At 41.5% G+C, this 17,355-nt stretch overlaps 1 protein-coding gene across 2 annotated transcripts in view; it reads right to left on the bottom strand.

The window, feature by feature from the left end:
• Positions 1–17,355, bottom strand: part of srcin1a (SRC kinase signaling inhibitor 1a) — a 106,732-nt gene that overhangs the window by 34,263 nt on the left and 55,114 nt on the right. For both annotated transcript variants that reach the window (XM_085157958.1, XM_085157959.1), the window contains exons 2-4: positions 8,204–8,233; positions 6,952–7,307; positions 595–621 (exon numbers count right to left, since the gene is read on the bottom strand). In XM_085157958.1, coding sequence (XP_085014084.1) covers positions 595–621; positions 6,952–7,307; positions 8,204–8,233 — 413 coding nt within the window. The remainder of the gene's footprint in view (positions 1–594; positions 622–6,951; positions 7,308–8,203; positions 8,234–17,355) is intronic.

The following is a 17,355-nucleotide window of genomic DNA, read 5'->3' on the forward strand; positions in this document are numbered from 1 at the left end:
AGCAATTCAGCGTAAGTGATTTATACAGTCGATATCACTGCCTGTTCTCCAGTGTATATAACCCATGTTTTTCCTTTATAAACCTGTGGATAAAATACATTTAGCATCTTTAGCCATGACTAAAGCTTCTGTGCTAATGCCAAAGCATTATTTCAGTAATGCTTGAGTAGCACATCTGAAATGCATTCTTAATGTCTCACTCAGTAATACGTCAGCAGTGTCACATGGCTGCTATCCATTAATGCCAGCCGACTGAGGTATCATAAATCCAGAGAGATTCATCTTCTGCAGATTAAATGGAGCAGGAGAAGTTTAAGCTGTTGCCACCCCCTGACACCTCTGCCACCACACAGACACACACACACACACACACTCATAAAGAGACAAAACTCTCACACACATGCACACACACAGCGCACAGAGAGCCAAGAGATGTCAAGCGAGTTGGATACTGAAGCCAAAGTAGCATGGAGATAGGCTAGTGATGCCTGAGGGTCGAAAGTGATGCCACAGCACAAAGCACACATAGACACATTCAAATGGACACACTAACAATGACAAACACACAGGGACACTTGAACTAGCAACACTGACCTTAAAGCTCCAGTAGTTGGGCTGTTGCTGTGAAGTTTCAGGAAGGGAGACAGAGGAGAATAGTTAGATATTTATGTCTCTGCTTATAGCTTAAGTTAAATATAAACAGAATATTGCACAGAGCAAAGTAAACTAGTTACAAGACAGAGTCACGCTGCAGGCCACAAAAAGTTTTGCATCTTCCTCCAGAAAGCATCATTTGAACTCATTAATATTACTGACAGCCTCATCTAATAGGGCTCTCTGAAGTATTAAATGATTGGTGTTAATGCAAGTGGTCTCTGTGTTTTGCAAGCACTGGGTTCCAGCGTACCTAAAACAAGATTGCGTTGTTGGCTGTAACTGGTGAAGGTGAGGAAATGAAAAGAGTGAAATCGAATCAAGCAAGCAACCCACTCTGTAGCGGGAACGCTGGCCTCTCTCCCAGACTTCACCACCACAGGCAAGCAAGCACTCTGCCTCCCGCTTGCCGTCTCCTGTCTCATCCATTCCCAATCCACCAGCTGCGCTCTTTTCATCAGAACCTCGAAATCTCACCTGCTTATTTTCGCCACTGCATGCTGTATTTCTCATCTGTCCATTTGCCCTTCCTGCTGCTCTGCCACATACTAAAAGGCGCTCGCATTTTGGCAGAGGTCTCTGGCTTTCTATAAAGCCATAATTACCCCACAGTCAAATCCAGGCCAATCCACTGATGGCTCCAAAATACTTTAAACTGACATGGAAATTAAAAAAAAAAAGATTGCAAAAGTCCATGAATTTTAATTCTAATCCAAACTGTTATTCTTGTTCTTATTCTTATCTGCAGGCAATTTTCAGTCCATTCAGTCGCCGTTCTCCAGAACCCACATTAGTCTCTTGGCAGATGAATTTTTTTCTTTTTCTTTTTTTTTAAGCGACAAGTTTTGATTTATGATAGTTGGTGGTTTTTCATTACCCGCCTCCCATTCTAATACAGTCTCAACAAAAGCCAGATTATTTCTGTAAACATGAGAATCAGGGCCAGTGATTACTAACTTATTGCAACCCAAGCTTTCATTTAATGTTCCCTCACTCTTTTTCAGCTCAGGTATTTCTGTCACTCTATTTCCTTCTGTCTTCTCTTTTTATATCGAGATGCTACTGTTTGCTAGGCCTTGACACAGAATGAAGTGCTATAATTAAATTAATACAAAGCAGTAAAGTTTCCTGGGCAAGAAGGTAGCAGTAGTAAACTACTGTGTGCTGAAAACCCCTTTGCAGGTGTTTTCAGTCAGTTTACAAGGCGTTTTATGGCTCTGATGAAAACAGGAGAGGAAAACTTTAAATGTTTTGTAGCTACTTTACATGAATGAACAGATAATTATTTTATATTATCAGTTTTGAATTAAAGTGTGAATCTTGAACGCCACACCAACAAAAAGAATTAAAAACAAAATCACAAATGCACTAAAAAGACATTAAATGCTTCTAGAGCTATTCTACTAAAATTTTATTATTCTAATGATGAATTATTATTGGGTTTTTTTAAACTTTTTGCATCAATAGCACACATGGTGGTTCGATGGTGTAGCGGTTCACGCCATCTAACAAGCAAAAGATCCCATCCCAGGAGGAGACAAATCCTTTTGAGGGTGTGTCAGGAAGTGCATCCAAAAATGCGTAAAAAAAAATCTGCCAAAACAAATGTGCCGAGTGGGTCCCTTGTGAATAAAGGAGCAGCTGGAAGCAGCCACATCTACAGCACTCACGAATATCATGTCTATATGGTTACCTAAAAATAAAAAGTTGCCAGAATAGCAAAATTTAATTGATTTTTTTTAGACATAAGATACTGTATATACCACAAACAGGCTGGAGAGGGGGGAGCTAAATATCAAAATACGTTTCCATGTTTCCCTGATATCACTGATTGTACACTTCTCTTGAATAATAAAAGTCCATTTAATATGTTTTGGAAGTATTTTGAGACTTTTGCAACATATTTTAAATCTTGCTTTTCCTGACGTCTGGCAGGAAAGGTTCAGGCTGCTGAGGACCCGATAAATAGACTCAAGGACAGCTTTTACAACAGGGCAATAGCCCTAATCAGTGCAAACAGCTGACCTGATTGACTACCTCCCTGGACTTTTTTGGGGGGTAACAACAATAACAATAATAATATTTACAACAATATTTAATGTGCAATAATAACAGTGTGCAATACACAAAGACTTATTCTTCATTTTATTACTAAGTTAAGTTACTGTGAAGTGTTGTGTTGCATATAGTGCCGACGTGCGACAGTTTTCCAAGTTCATCGTTCATTGTACTATGTATGACTGTACAATGACAATAAAGAGTTATCTTATCTTATCTTTAAATCAGCATGTAGTTTGGACTCAGCATTAGTCTTGGGAATGACTGCACCAACCTACCAGAACATCCCAAAAAGGGAAAAATATTCATAGCTCAGAATATCTGCGCCATTCATTACAAATCTGTGTTTTGCTATAAATGATAGACAACAGCTTTAGAAGGACGCTCTAAAATTATTCATGTTTCGTGAAGTGGCTGCTGTCTTTGAGTTCATCTGTGCTTGTCTCTTCTTTTTTTGATACTGCATCTCCACTATATAAACAAAACCTGCTTGGAGCTTACACAGTATACAATACAAAAATGGTTTAATAATCCTGTGATATGGGCCGAACAACAGTAACAAACTAACCACCTAAAAAATGAAACACTGACACCTTTAAATCTCACTTAAAGCATTGTGTGCAATTTTGTTATTTTATTCTCCAAGTAATGTTTTGCTAGTGTAGAGTGGAGTTGTTCTAAGTATAATTTTAAATGGGTATGACTGTGCTTAGGCTCACTGGCTCTGAGACAAGTGGGACGCAAATTTATATGGCGCTTAATCTCTACCCACGCTTCTTTTTCCCCGTGGTATATAAATTTCTACCAACACGTCAAAGCAGTTGCTAGAGAAAATGACTCTTTGGTGTGATGTCCCCTACCAAACTCTAATGCCTTATATTGTTGCTGTCCATAGAAAACCACTTATCTTCAAAGTCCACAGGATTAAATTACCCAACATTGGTGATAATAAAGAGAAAACTCTTTGTGGATGATTTTAAAAAGTTCTCGTTGTTCACAGGAACACACTGGATTTGTAAATCATCTGGTCAAAAAGCAGATTCTCAGTTAGAGATTGAAGGTCAGTGATAAAGTGGGTCGCTTTTGGGGATATGCCAATACACAATCCTTCAGGACTGGACTCAAACTGACCTTAAATACCTGATCATGAGTCCATCATTTATTAACTGTAGCCACTGAGTTTTGTCCTTGACAATTTGTCGAACTGACAGGAGCTCAGGGGCAGCACCGGTGCATCATAAATAATTGCTGTTCATTTGTTCTGACAACCTTAATGATTTTATTTTCCCACAAAGCTGAATGACTCAGAGGCTTGGCTTTAATGGTGCAGAAGTGATTTGTGGTCTTGTGTGTATGTCTCTTCCCAGTGTTTCTGTGTTTGTTGCTTTAATGAGGCTAACTCACACTAAAGTAAACACATTTTTATTGTTCTTTAACCGTTTCTCTGCTCTGACAGCTGCAGATACACTTCACTTGGACTTTGATTTGCAAATATTCCAATGTGAAGGTGAGAGAGAGCAAACTGGAGAGGGCTTATTTCAATGTAGATTATTTCTCTTTAGCAGTTCTCCATGCAGGCAATAATCACTGCCATTAAAGAACATCTTCTGGGAAGAAATCACATTCAACACCTTAGCCTGTAGTGCCAGTCGTTATCACTCTAATCCCAGATGAACAGATGACAGAGTAACTCTTGACTGTAGCTCTGCTACTTAGCTCAAATCTACACATTGTCATTTTTTAACTTCCACTTGAATTAAATAGGCTGCAAGCCCCACTTAGACGAAATTACTGATAGATGTTTGCACTTAGGGCTCGGGGGTTAAATGCATTTCTCACTGCAAAGTTAAGACGTCTATATATTTACGCATAAGCTTGTGTTTGTGCACTTACTGGGGTTAACCACAGAAATCTAACAGAAGGACTTAGTCTCGCAGAGTGGAGCGCTGCATTACCTGACCTGCATGTAAAACAGGCTGCACTCGCTCCACCCCTCCTCCACCTCTGTCTCTTTCTCATGTCGTCATCCTCTCTGCACCCCCGCCCCCCTCAAATCAACCCTTCTTACTCTTTCTCCCTCGATCCTCCTCCAGTCCGGTGTTGTGTCTAAACATCACAGCAGCTTCTCCCTCTCTCTCTCTCTTAAAAACGCACACATTAATCAGCAAATTAGTGCTCGCTCAAACAGAGACACAAAGGACGCTGTGAACAGCTTATACATCAGCCCCCGTGTAGCTTGCCTTGTGAGCATATGCACGCCGTCTATACAACCACAACAAGCACAACAGGTATGCACTCTAATCCCAACGACCACATGCCCTCCCAGAAACACACAAACTCTCTACGGCAGTCTCCAGTTTCCAGTCTCATCTCACCTGCAGTGCACCTGTGCCTGTCCACCACTCCAGTCATCCTAGGCTGTTCGTCAGGTACAGTGAATCCTCATCGTGCTTTCGCCTGTCTCTCCCTCCCTGAGCTTCTCTTACCCACCTCCCTCTCTTTCACTCAATCTCCCTCTCTCGCTGTCTCGCTCTACAATTGCACATGCGGCAGAAAGTCTTTATTTAATTCATTACAACACCAGCCGATTAACTCCTTCGCAAATGGGTGGCTGGGTCCTGCTGGTGCTGGCTAATTGAGCAGTGGGCTGCTTCACAGGCTGCTGTGCTCCTCTCCAGCTCCTCCTCCCACCCTCCCTCCTTCCTTGCCGTCCATGCTCTGCAAAACCACAAGATGACAAGAAATCCTGGGCTCTGCTGCTTCCTTCCCTGAGTGAAAATGCCCTGTCACCTATGGATCTGTCCACTCCACAGGCTGACGCTTAATTTGAGAAAAACACCTACCTTGAGCTTATTATTCCCCTGTCTCTTCTGGATTCATTGTACAATTCATCCCTCTCTACACAACCTGACCTTTGCAATGCGATATCCCCACCTACCATACATGGGAGAGGTTACCAAGGCAACTACGGACTCCACCTGCCGTTCAACCACCCTCCCGCTCGCTCGCTCACTCCGTCACTCTCTTTGATTCTTTCCCTTCACCCCTGATGTGCTTTTCTTGTCACATCATTACACTAAATCTACCCGGTTTTAACACAGCAGCTGCACTGGAACACAGAGAGCATGTTTCTGCGTAGTGTGTGTGAGACAGAGAGCCATGAAACTGGTCAAAGCATGAAGCACATTTGGAAAGGGGAAAACAACTGATAAAAAAGCGAGGAGAGTAGAGGAGAAAGATTACTTCGATGTGTCCGCATTAGCATATGCGCATTAAGTACCTTTTACTACGTTTTCCTACACCTTAGCAAAACCCCTGCTCTGGTCTGAACCCTTGCTCTGATCTGAACCCCTCTTCTGAAGGCGGCACCATGCTGAGTAGCATCCTGTTGCAGCACCTCCAGCTCGGTTCTTTGATCTTTGTATTTTTTTTAATCAGGGTTTCAAAATTTTGTGCTAATTTGAGAGGACATCTCTCATCTTTAACTCTATGTAAAGTTTTGCTACTTCTTCAAGAAGTAAAACAAAACAAAGCATTTTATAATGACACCTGTTACACCTACAAAAATACCTGACGCACCTCTTTCACGTCTTTTCTATCTAGGTCGGTGTCAAACTGCGTGCTTGTTTCACTGTTGACATCACCAGCAAGATGCCTGTTTTTGACCATTTAATAATCCATTTAACTCCACCTAAGTAATGGGGCATTCTGTGTGTACAGACAGCATGTTTTTTGGATTTTTTGGTGATGTCACCCACTGAGAAAACAGTAGTATGTCCTGAATTACAAGCAGCACCTGCCAAAAAAGCACCATAAATGGAGTAAAACTGCAAGTAGAACCAGCTTATAGTAAAACCCTGCAAGCTGGTTCAAGGCAAGCAACTTGAGCTGCGCTACGTCATACAAACGTAACATGACTCACGTCCTGCTGTCGTATATCAATAACACTGTCCCCATTTGATGGTGTATTTATACTTTTCTCTCCCTATAACAAATCAGTGCTGCTGGAGCCCTGCACCCACCTATTGGCTCCCCTATTGCTCCCAAATTTCTGCGCGTGTGATATTTGTGGGGGAAGAGATGTTCTCTGGGCTAAGATACCAAATTCTAGCTCTGCTGCTGTAATAAATTAGTCATTTCAAGCTTGAGTTGTCTTTTGGAAGTATCTCTGGAAATGGCAACAAAGTGAAAAATAGAAACAGTCGCAAGTACATTAACTAATAAATTAGTATTAATTACTTGTTCTCTTGCAGATCGCTCTGATGTACCCCTCATGCTGGCGTGGGAGGGCGAGGGCGACGGTGGGTTGTGGTGAGGGCTGTGGTGTGGATGCTGAAGCTGCTGCTGCTGCTGCTGTTGTTGGTACTTGCTCTTCAGGTGATCCATGAAGGCGTCCCTCTTGCGTTCCATGTCAGCTTTGTGCAGGTTGGTCAGGGCCTCCAGGCTCTGCGCCGCACTGACCGTGTGCCGGTGCTCAGACGTATGCACCAGACCAACATTGGAGAAGCGCCGAGCATTGTTGCCCAGCGTCCGGTATTCCCGTGGATATTCCAGGTCATCTCTTGAGATCATGTGACCGCCAACACGCTCGGGATCTAAGAGACGAGGAAAGGGAGGACAAAGGAAAGGGAGAAAGGGAGGAAAGAAGGGTGGGAAGTATGCAGGAGAGAGGTGAATCCTTACCCACGCAAGCATGCAGAAAGATTTTAAGGTGGAGACGTACACACACACAGCAGGCACACATAGGTGGAAACAAATGAAGCAGAGAAGGAGAGTGGAAATATAAGGTACAGAGGGGACAGGAGAGAGAGCGAGAGTGAGAGAGAAAGAGAGAGAGAAATGGGATGGGATGTTAGACTATTTGCCACCAGGACAGAGCAGTTCCTTGCAGAATTATTGATTTCAAATGCTGAGGGAAGAAAAATGAGAAAAGTAAAATGCTTCTGCGGTACATCAAAGGAAGAAGCTCAAACTGAATTTGTTTTGCTGGATATTCCATTGTGATATGCCTGCTTGTCATCTTAAGTGGCTTTCATTGTTTTCTTGGGGAAACAGTGAAAAACAAACTACTGAAAATTGAGGTGATTGAAAGTCACATGGGAACATGAAGAGAACAGCATTTTCATTTCTCTCACTGTTCTTGTCCTTCCTCACCAACTCCTGTCGATCTGCCCTCCATCCCATAACCCCGTGAGACATTTTCTCTATATATTCTTACTGTCTCTGCTGAAAGGTACTGATCCGGCTGTCCATTTTTAAGGAGGTGCTTCAAACTGACAGCCCTTGGCCTTTTGTCAGCTCTCTAACTGACAGACAACTCAGCCCAAGGTGGAAGGAAAGAAAAGGACAGAAAAGGAGACAGTTGGAAGGAGACAGTGCGATTACACACATACACACACACACACACACACACACAAATAATTGTGTGACTTGAATCATGAATGAATGATGGTGCGATAAAGAGCAGAGAACCTTTCAACCAGTAAGTTACCTTGCTTAGGAAAACAGGCCCCAGCGTTGGCTAGAAGAGAAACATGCCAAGGGTTAATATATGTGTTTGTGCACAGATGTGCAACCAAACACACCAGAACACATGACCATCAGAAAAGGGCTATCAAGAAATGATAGCACTTCGTCTGAATTACAATAAGTTAATGCATTATATATGCATTGTGATGTATTCATAAGGGTTCACATATGGTGAAATGGCTTTCTATGAATGCTAATAGTGTCTGACGGTAACCTGCAGAATGGTGAATGACTACAATCATGAATTTGACACAGAAATAATGTTTCCTAAAACTCCAACACATTTAACTCTAACAAAATATTAAACGTCAGCAGGTAGACAAGCATTTTTCTTTTCAACTCGATAATAAAAACTAATATTATTTAAAGTAAAAGCATGAAAAGTGCTGAGGCTTAATAGGGCTGAATGAAGTGCACCATATGTACATTAAATTCACATCAGCAACATTAGCACGAGCTGAGCAAGTGAGCAGCGGAGGGAGGCTCCTCGGGGCAGAAGCAACAAATGGACTGTTAATGAACGCAGAAGTGACGAGGAAGCCGGCCAGATGGAGGCTCCGACGCTCTCTGGTGGAGAAACCTTAACACAGAAGGAGTCTGTTAAGAGCCGAAGGTCTGTGATCACTCCATGGCAGCTGCAATCAAACCGTGCACTCATTGTGAACCCGTTTCCCACTCTCTTCGTTCGCCGAAAGATGGTGCACTTAAGTGTGAACTGCTGTCTCAACACCCCGCACGTTATGAAGTGCTGATAAACTGAACAGGCAAAAGGCAAAATGGACTGACCTCCGAGCTAATAGCATTAGCATTGAGCTCTCCACTGCACACCAAGGCTGACGGCCATACTCATTTGGCCCCCTCTCAGTTTCCCAGATCTCTGGTTTACACCTCATTAGGCTGGAGCTTATTGTGCATCAGCTAACAAGGACCTGACTCAAGGGCCCCATTACAATGGCTGGCAAAGCTGTGCCTATGTAGTGTGGCTTATTATGCAACTGAGTAGCAGCATTGACAGTGAAAAGCTGAGTACACGAGGCTGCCTATAGACAGGCATATAACTAAGAAGAGAACGAAACATCAGCAAACATTTATAGTACAGCCAAGAGTTTTATAGAGTCCTATAGACTGACTGTGAAACTTTTCACAGTGAATACCCCCTCAAAAAACATTTGGCTCTTCAAGTGCCATCATTACAGCCGGCATTAAAATACAGTAGATATATAGTATATCTACTATAATTAGATATATAGTAATAGTATTTTTACTTGAAGTTAAGACAACACATGGGGAAATGTCTTAAGGGTAACGAGGGCTAAATCTACAGCAAAATACAAGCACTGGTAGCAAGCCCTTATTAACTGTTAGCTAAATAATTCAAACCTCTTAACAACAATAATGCATCAGTGCTGGTTAATGCCTGGGAAAAAACATTTAGGACATTATCACTACACGGTTGTTCTCTAGAATGACTGGCCTGTATACGATTTTGTTTCTTTCTCCTGGAAATTAAGTTTAAAAAGTGGGGATAATTTTATGATACTCCTTTGCTAGGCATGTTTTCACGTCTGATTATCAAGAATCTGTCAACTACAGAGGAGTTTCCTTAGGCTTATGTATCTCAGGGAAACAAGATGAGTGTAGAAATGTTTCCTATCTTCAAAATGAGTTCAACAGATGTCAGATAATTGGAAATTCTTTAATATCAGGTGTGTATTCAGGCCAATATACTATGTGGCTGTGCATTTGTTTTAGTAAGATTTTATGTCATAGCAGAAGTCAAATGGCTTGCAAACGTCAGCCAAAATGAATGACTCAGTATTTCTTTGCAACACTCGTTTCAAATCCAACCCAAAAACTTTCCAAACTGCAGTTTGTGGATATTCTTTGCAAAGCTGTACACAAAGCCCTCCATCTTAAAAACAGCGGGAGTAAAAGTTGTGTGGGCAGGAGCGTAAGAATAGAAAATGGAAACAGGTTATTCATCTTTACTTTTGTCATTCTCAGCCAATATATTTCCACATAAGCTGGCAGACAATAACCCTGACAGCCAAAACAATCTGTAAAAGCCCACGCAATGGCAGCATCATTTAAACACACATAAAAAGACGGGTTGGGGGAGCATTTCTAGTGTACACTATATAACAAGAAAACACTTTCTGTCACAAAGTCTGGGTCTGCAGCGCACCAAATTGCAACTACAAAGCGCCTCCGGGAAAAGTTGCAGGATGTTGGTCAGCTAAAAAACAGAGGACTTGAATGACAACAGGAGCCTGCAATGAGAACTGATAAGATCTGTGAGCCCAATGAGGCCTGAGCTGCATTGCCAAGATAGAGGCCACAGTCAAGTGCATTAACCTGTCTAAATAAAAAGAGCCTGCTGCGGCAAGCTCAGAGAGATAACACAAGACAAACAGAGGAGAAGAAATTACAATCCTGGAAAAATAGATACTATAAGACAGTCCAAAAAATCCCAACAAAAAAAAACAACTAACAACAAATGCAGCCTGATTGCACAGTCCAACTCCAGTGATGTTTCTCCCGGTTTATGCAAAATGCATGAAGCCTGAAACCATCTTCCATCAGTGAAGATTTTTCTACAAATGAAAGATTATGCATAAAAAGATAGAAGTTGCTTAAAAAAAACAGGGCTCATACTAGTCATTTCCCCCCCCCATAATCACCTCATCCTTCTTAACGTTTCTCATCTATCTTTAAATGTAGGCAATTTCAGTTTCTGACGAGGTATTTGCCAAACCACCCACAAAAACTATTAAGAGACATACATGCATAATATTAATCTCTATCACTACAACCAAATTCTGGACTGTAAACGAAAACGTGTTCTTGCAGCCACCCACTGAGCTGGAGTTTCAGCTCAGGAAGAGAACTTGCTACTCATCATATGCAAAGACATATGGTATGGAGAATCAGGAGAAGGGGTTTGGATTTGCTTTTTGCTGGATTTGGAAGAGGCAGCCTGTGCAGCTTTATATTTTAGGGATGTTAAACATGTGGGTCAGAGAGAGCAGGGGGTGTATGAGAAGTTTTAAGTCACACAGCATGATAAGAGAGCTGCAAGGTGCAAATAATCAGAGCTCTGGATTCCTTAATAGCTAAATCTAATTTCACAGGCACTTCAAAACACTTGAGTCTGTACATATTGTGCCATATGCAGGTGCAATTTAAGGCTTCTGAATAAGCATTGTTTGAGAGGATACAAATATGAATAAACATGATGCTTGAGGTTAAACAGTATTTTGGAGATGCAATTATTGATAAATGTGGAGCATTTCTACTTTAATCAATAATCGTTTGGTCTGCACAATGTCAGAAAAAAATGAATATTTCTGTTATCATTTCCAACAGTTAAAGGTGTTAGCTTTAGTTTTCGAGACTACTCTGGTGAAACACTAAAAAAGCTGAAATGCTATCATCTAGCTAAACAAGTTAATCAGTAACTAACTGATGGATTGCTTGTCTACTTATTTAGGTGGCAGTAAGAAACAGGAGGACAGAAAGCTTTTTTTCCTAGCTGTGAAATGTGAAATAGTTAAAGTATGAAGTATTTTCTAAGTTACTTTGTGTCTGAAAACTCTGGCACATACAGTACATGCTTTTTTTCTAGTGTTTTTCAATAGTCTCGACTGTGCAATGTCAGACAGCAAGAAGCAGAAGTGGCAAGAGGGAATAAATTAACGAGTAAGTGTAGCAATAGCTAAGAAAAACTCAATCATCTCTTCTAATTGGCCCTCTGGCCCTGTTGTTGCTATCAAAAATATTTTTTATAAGTGAAACTTCTTTTGATTGCTTTCTTTTTAGATTTTTAAAGTAAGTATTTATTTTTATAACTCAATGTCCTCCCTATGCAGACGGTTGGGAAAACAAGGCGAGCTCTTCCCTGTAAATGCAATCTAATTTACTGCTACCAAAGCTCTTTGTGGAATGCCGGCTGCGGCAGGACAAACTAGTTCATTATTAAACCTGTGAAAAAGTGGGGAAGATGTAAAATTAAGCAGAAGTAGGTAAAAAACTGCAAATTGCAAATCCGGCTCGTCTGTTGAGGCTAAAGGCAAAAGGAAATTTGCAAAGCCTAAAGCTGTTAGCAATTTTAACTCGGTGCACTCCAGTGGGAACACTTAAAACAAACAACCAGAAGGAAAGAAGGGCATGTCAGGATTAACTATAACCTCATGAAAACCCAACAATCAGGACATTATAAACCCTGCAGGTCACAACTCAAGAAAGAGGCTATATCTCCATAATGAATAAGCTGTACTGAATAAGTACTGTGAGCTGCATTATCAAAGATAAAACAAGGGTGGTTAAAAGTCAGGTAAGGTTAAGATGAGGTAAAATGCAGTCGCTACTGATTTTCCAACTGCAACAAGCGACTTGTGTCACAGGGATTGCAAGCTGTCACACATCTTGAAATCTACAGTAGCTGATATGAAGGCAACCATTTGAGTTTCATTGAATACAGCGCCAAAAAATGACTATGAACTTGTAAAATTAACCTCCCTTCTCTCTTCTCTTGCTCTCTCTCTGCTTGCGTCTGCTATACACTTAGAGCGATCAGGCTCCAGGTTAAAACACACACACACATATAACCCAGCAGGCATGTGCTATTCAGTTTTTTCTCTCCATTAAGGTAATCTCTAAAAGCTCGGAGGCACTGCTGTGCCAGGAGAGGAGAGTTAAAAGGGGTGAAAGTGACGGCTGGGCAGAGAGAGCAAGCCATCAGGAGAAGGTCAGCCTGCCTGTCTGAGCTGCTGGATGGAATAACAGGCCAAGGCAATCATAAGGCTCCAGACAGCCTCACATATAACTGACAGAGACAACTGTAATCTGTTGCGCCACACAAGGCGATGGGGGGTACACCTACTTGATCATTAAAACATGTACAACACAAAGCAACACGCCCATCTTTTCACCTTTTGCCCTCCACTGTCTATCTATTATCTGTGCCTCTCTCCCACCCACAAACCCAGCAGCCTCTAACTTTGTTTCCGTGGCAAACTTGGGAATACTACAGAGGCAGCCAAGTTAAAATTGCAGCAGTAATGTGGATCCAGCAAAACACCTGTTAATACACAAAGGCACACAATCGAGCAATTAGAGCACGCTACGGCTCCTCTGAAACATCTCCGGGGCCGTCTGTAGCTGCAAACGACAAATGTGTGTGTACTCAACTGGAGGATGAATGCGAGAAATGGAATACAAGTGTGACAAAGACATTCTGGAAGGGGAGGAGAGTCCTGGGGAGAAACAGGTGGTGGTAGCTAGCGTATTGCATCTCTTTGTTTCACTTATCGTTCTGGTAAAAGCTGGCTGTCTTTTTTTTTTCTTTTGAAAATAACAGCAGTCCAGCAGCAGGTGAGAAAGCCTCTTAATTACAGCCTGTTGTCGAACCCGGTCAGGCAGCATGGTATTGCCACTGGGTGTGAGGAAGACACTCCAAACACACTACATTACATCAGTGCTGCTACATTTACCTCACTGGGGAGCTCTACAATAGGTTGCCAGATGGAGACAGGCAGGCGTGTTAGAGTTAAGAGAGAGCTGATGAAAAATACGTTCGGCGAGAGATACTTCAAAGAGCTGCAACCTAACCTCGAATCTCAACAGTGTTTTAGCTCATTTACAACAGCCAAACAACAATTTTAAGTAAATCCACCACACAGTATGTCTGGTTGCAATTACAAAGTTTGATTTAAAGTGTGTACATCACCAAAATGATCCTTAAACTTATCCTTATAGGCCATAAAGAGACGCTTTGGGAAAAGATTTTCTAATTCTTATCAAACCAGAGTGCGATTAGAAAATTATATATTTTAATTCCAGTGAATCCAATCTGTAAATTAAGGAGTAAATAGCAACCCTATACAAATGGGTCCAGTCAACACGGACTGTGATTGAACTTGTTATAAAAATCCCCAGCTGCACTGCTGCCAAATGAAGCAAATGAAATCCTACAACCATTTTAGTCACAGCAGTATGAGGCCGCCTCTTCACTGAATGTGCCACGCTCAGTAACCTTCGAAGGGTCCAAACCACCGGAGAGGAAATAGAGATACATATTAAAACTAACAGTGAAATGAAATTGATAATATTATGGTGACAACTGATACTCAGGGTTTAGAGACACATTACATCTCGAGTAGAACGCTAGAAAAAACAACAACAATAAAAAACCAAAGAGGACATTGTACACTCTCAGTATGAATGACAGAGATGCCCGAGTCATCATAACATCTCAAACAAGCTGCTGCTGACAATACAACCTCTGGCAGGGCGATGTAATGAGATTGGCCCGTTGCCACATCTACAGTGTATAAACACTGGGCACAATCAGCCGCACACACATAGCACAGCTTGGCACAAACTGGTAGATGGTGTAGAAATCTGCAGACCACCTTTTAAAGTATCTGCATGGGTCCATGCTGTAAATGATGATGCATTATTATAGCTAATAAGATTCCTCATTGATCGCTGTTGCAAATGTGTCTTCCTGACTGATCCTGCCCACATGGAGATCAGAGTACAGTTTCAGTAACAGAGGTAAATGGTGCAGGTAAGTTTCTTCAGACATCAGGAATGTGGACTCCAGTTGAAACGCTAAAATCCAGGTCTATTTTTTTTCTACTGATTTAAGGAGGAGTGTTAATGTATAACCACAATGACCTGATTCTACTGTATGCAGACAGCAAACAACAGGAATCGTGTGGACCACATGTGGTTTGGTAGAAAAGGTCCTGTATACACTTTTCTCTCGCTTACTACACTCTCTAAGTGGCACCTGAACAGTTAAATACCAAATGGAGTTTTTGCCTTGTCCCTCTAAAATAGCATGATGCAATAAACTGCTGAGCCTTTGAGTCAAGTGATGAAAGGAGCAACAAAACAAAGCATAAAAAAACAGCATCGCCTGTGGCATTATCCAACTGTTTTTTTCTTGTTTTCATTAGACGAATGCAGCACACTGAACTTTGAAACAATGGACATCACTGCATGCAGAATACTGAATTTCCTTTTAAGGATTTAAAACAATCAGTTATTTTCCACAGCTCCATTTCCCTTTTCTTAAATTGATAACTGGGTGCCAATTTAGTTTACCGACTAGTAGCAGGTGACCCAAATGCTAAAAGGCTATAATGCAGTTGCCTGGGTGTGAATCGGCCTCAAAGACAGTCACTGCAAGTCTTCCCCTGGTCTTTCTCACATTCTTCTCTTTGCTGTTCTATCACAATAAAAGCCCAAATGTCTCAACTTTAAGAAACCAGGTTCTAGGTTTGAACCCACTGGTCCCCTCAGGCCTTTTTTTCTTATTGCATGCACTGATTCAAGTGGAGTCCAAAGAAAGGTCCTCACATTAGGTCCACTCCGTGTGCCTAAGTTGGCTTCAGGTGCAGCAGCCAGCATGAAATGTTGTCTGTCTCTTTACATTAGCCCTGTGATGGACTGGTGATCTCTCACCCTATGGCATCTGGGACAGGCTCCACTCCTGCTGCGACCCTGAACTGGATAAGCAGCTAAGAACATGGAAGGAAATAAAGATGGAAATGAAAAACCTCGACATATAGTGGCATAATAAATCACGCCTTGAAAAAAGTAAAACTGAACAGTCCCCTTTTTAGATGTGAACAACCACCAAACAAAAACATAAAGGATGGAGCTTTTTACAAGTTAATGTGATTGTAGAGAAACAAACTATTTCAGGAGAGAGAAAGGGGACAGAGGCAAAATCCAAAGTTTTCCTGAGGGTTTCAACATGACTGTTTATCTTGCAAACAGGCCAACTCTGGCAAAGGCAAATGGATGACAACACTCATTCAATCAGGATCTGCCAGCTGTCCTCTTATCTTGCTCTCATATCAATAAATAAATCTCTCTAAGAACACACATGAACCACTTGGAAAAAAAGAGGCGCTCCCACTAAAAGCATTCAAGCTGCTGCATTGCACAACCATGTCTGAAGGACAGGGGGAGCCACAGTTAAAAATTAGAAAGCGGGAAGCGAAGCGTTGCTAGAGGTCGCAGATAACAAAGGAAGCACCATAATGGCTGACAATAACTCTATCTTAAATTGCTTAGGTCTAATGGGTCATTATCTGCCCCACAGGCCCTGTTTTATTAACAGCAGGACACACCTGCACACACACAGTCACACAGTCACATATCCACATATCCACATATCCAGATGCTTGCTAGAGTTTATAATGCAGCACACCCCAACTATAACATGACTGATGATGTGAAATCTGGTCGAGCAGCTGAGGCAGCAATGAAAATCTGAGGATATAAAAGGAAGATTTAAGAAGCCTTCGCTATCTGTGTTGATAACCTGAATGTTTACATATTCATAAGAGGAGCAGGGTTATAATGACAGAGGGGGCAAGACGGGATGAGAGCAGTACTAAGCTATAAAGCTTTTTACAGCTGTGCTTCTATGTGTTCCCGTATTATGCTCCTACTTTAGACAATGCCGACTTTAAAAAGCTATTAAAACGTACACTAAAAACCACTATAATCATGGTATATATAATCATGAAGCAAATAACTGGTGTAATAACTAAGAATGACCACCCAACCCTGCTGCTCTACAGAGCTCCTATTTTATATTGAACATCATTTTCCTCTGATCTCAACGTTCATATTCTCCTGGCATCCTGGATGTAAAAATAATGTAATGTCTGAGTGGTAGTTCTGTCAGCTTCTCTCCCTGCTGCCAGCGGCCTAAAAAATCTATTATCCCAGCGTTAAAGGAGAGCGCCACCCATATTACTCGTAAAAGTCTTTTCAAATGTTTGTGGGAGTACCACTGAAAAACACAGAGGGGTCTAAACCCTATAACTTAAAAAAAGAAAAAGAAGCTAGAAAGGTTATGTAAGCTGTTGGTGGTGTAGTTGCACGATAGGTAGCGTTCCGCTGCATCAATTTTGATGTATTTTTTCCCCTCCTTCGTGGCAATATAGGAGGGGAATGCTGGATTCACTGGTGTGCACTCTTATGTAAATACACCTTTGTAATCTCTGAGGGCCACCCACAAGCACAATTATAGGAAGTAGTGTTAGAAGCACATACATTTTTAGAAATAGATTCAAGCAGAAGAAGGGA

Source organism: Neolamprologus multifasciatus, chromosome 4, assembly GCF_963576455.1.
Source record: "Neolamprologus multifasciatus chromosome 4, fNeoMul1.2, whole genome shotgun sequence".
In the NCBI taxonomy this organism is placed as follows: Eukaryota; Metazoa; Chordata; class Actinopteri; order Cichliformes; family Cichlidae; genus Neolamprologus; species Neolamprologus multifasciatus.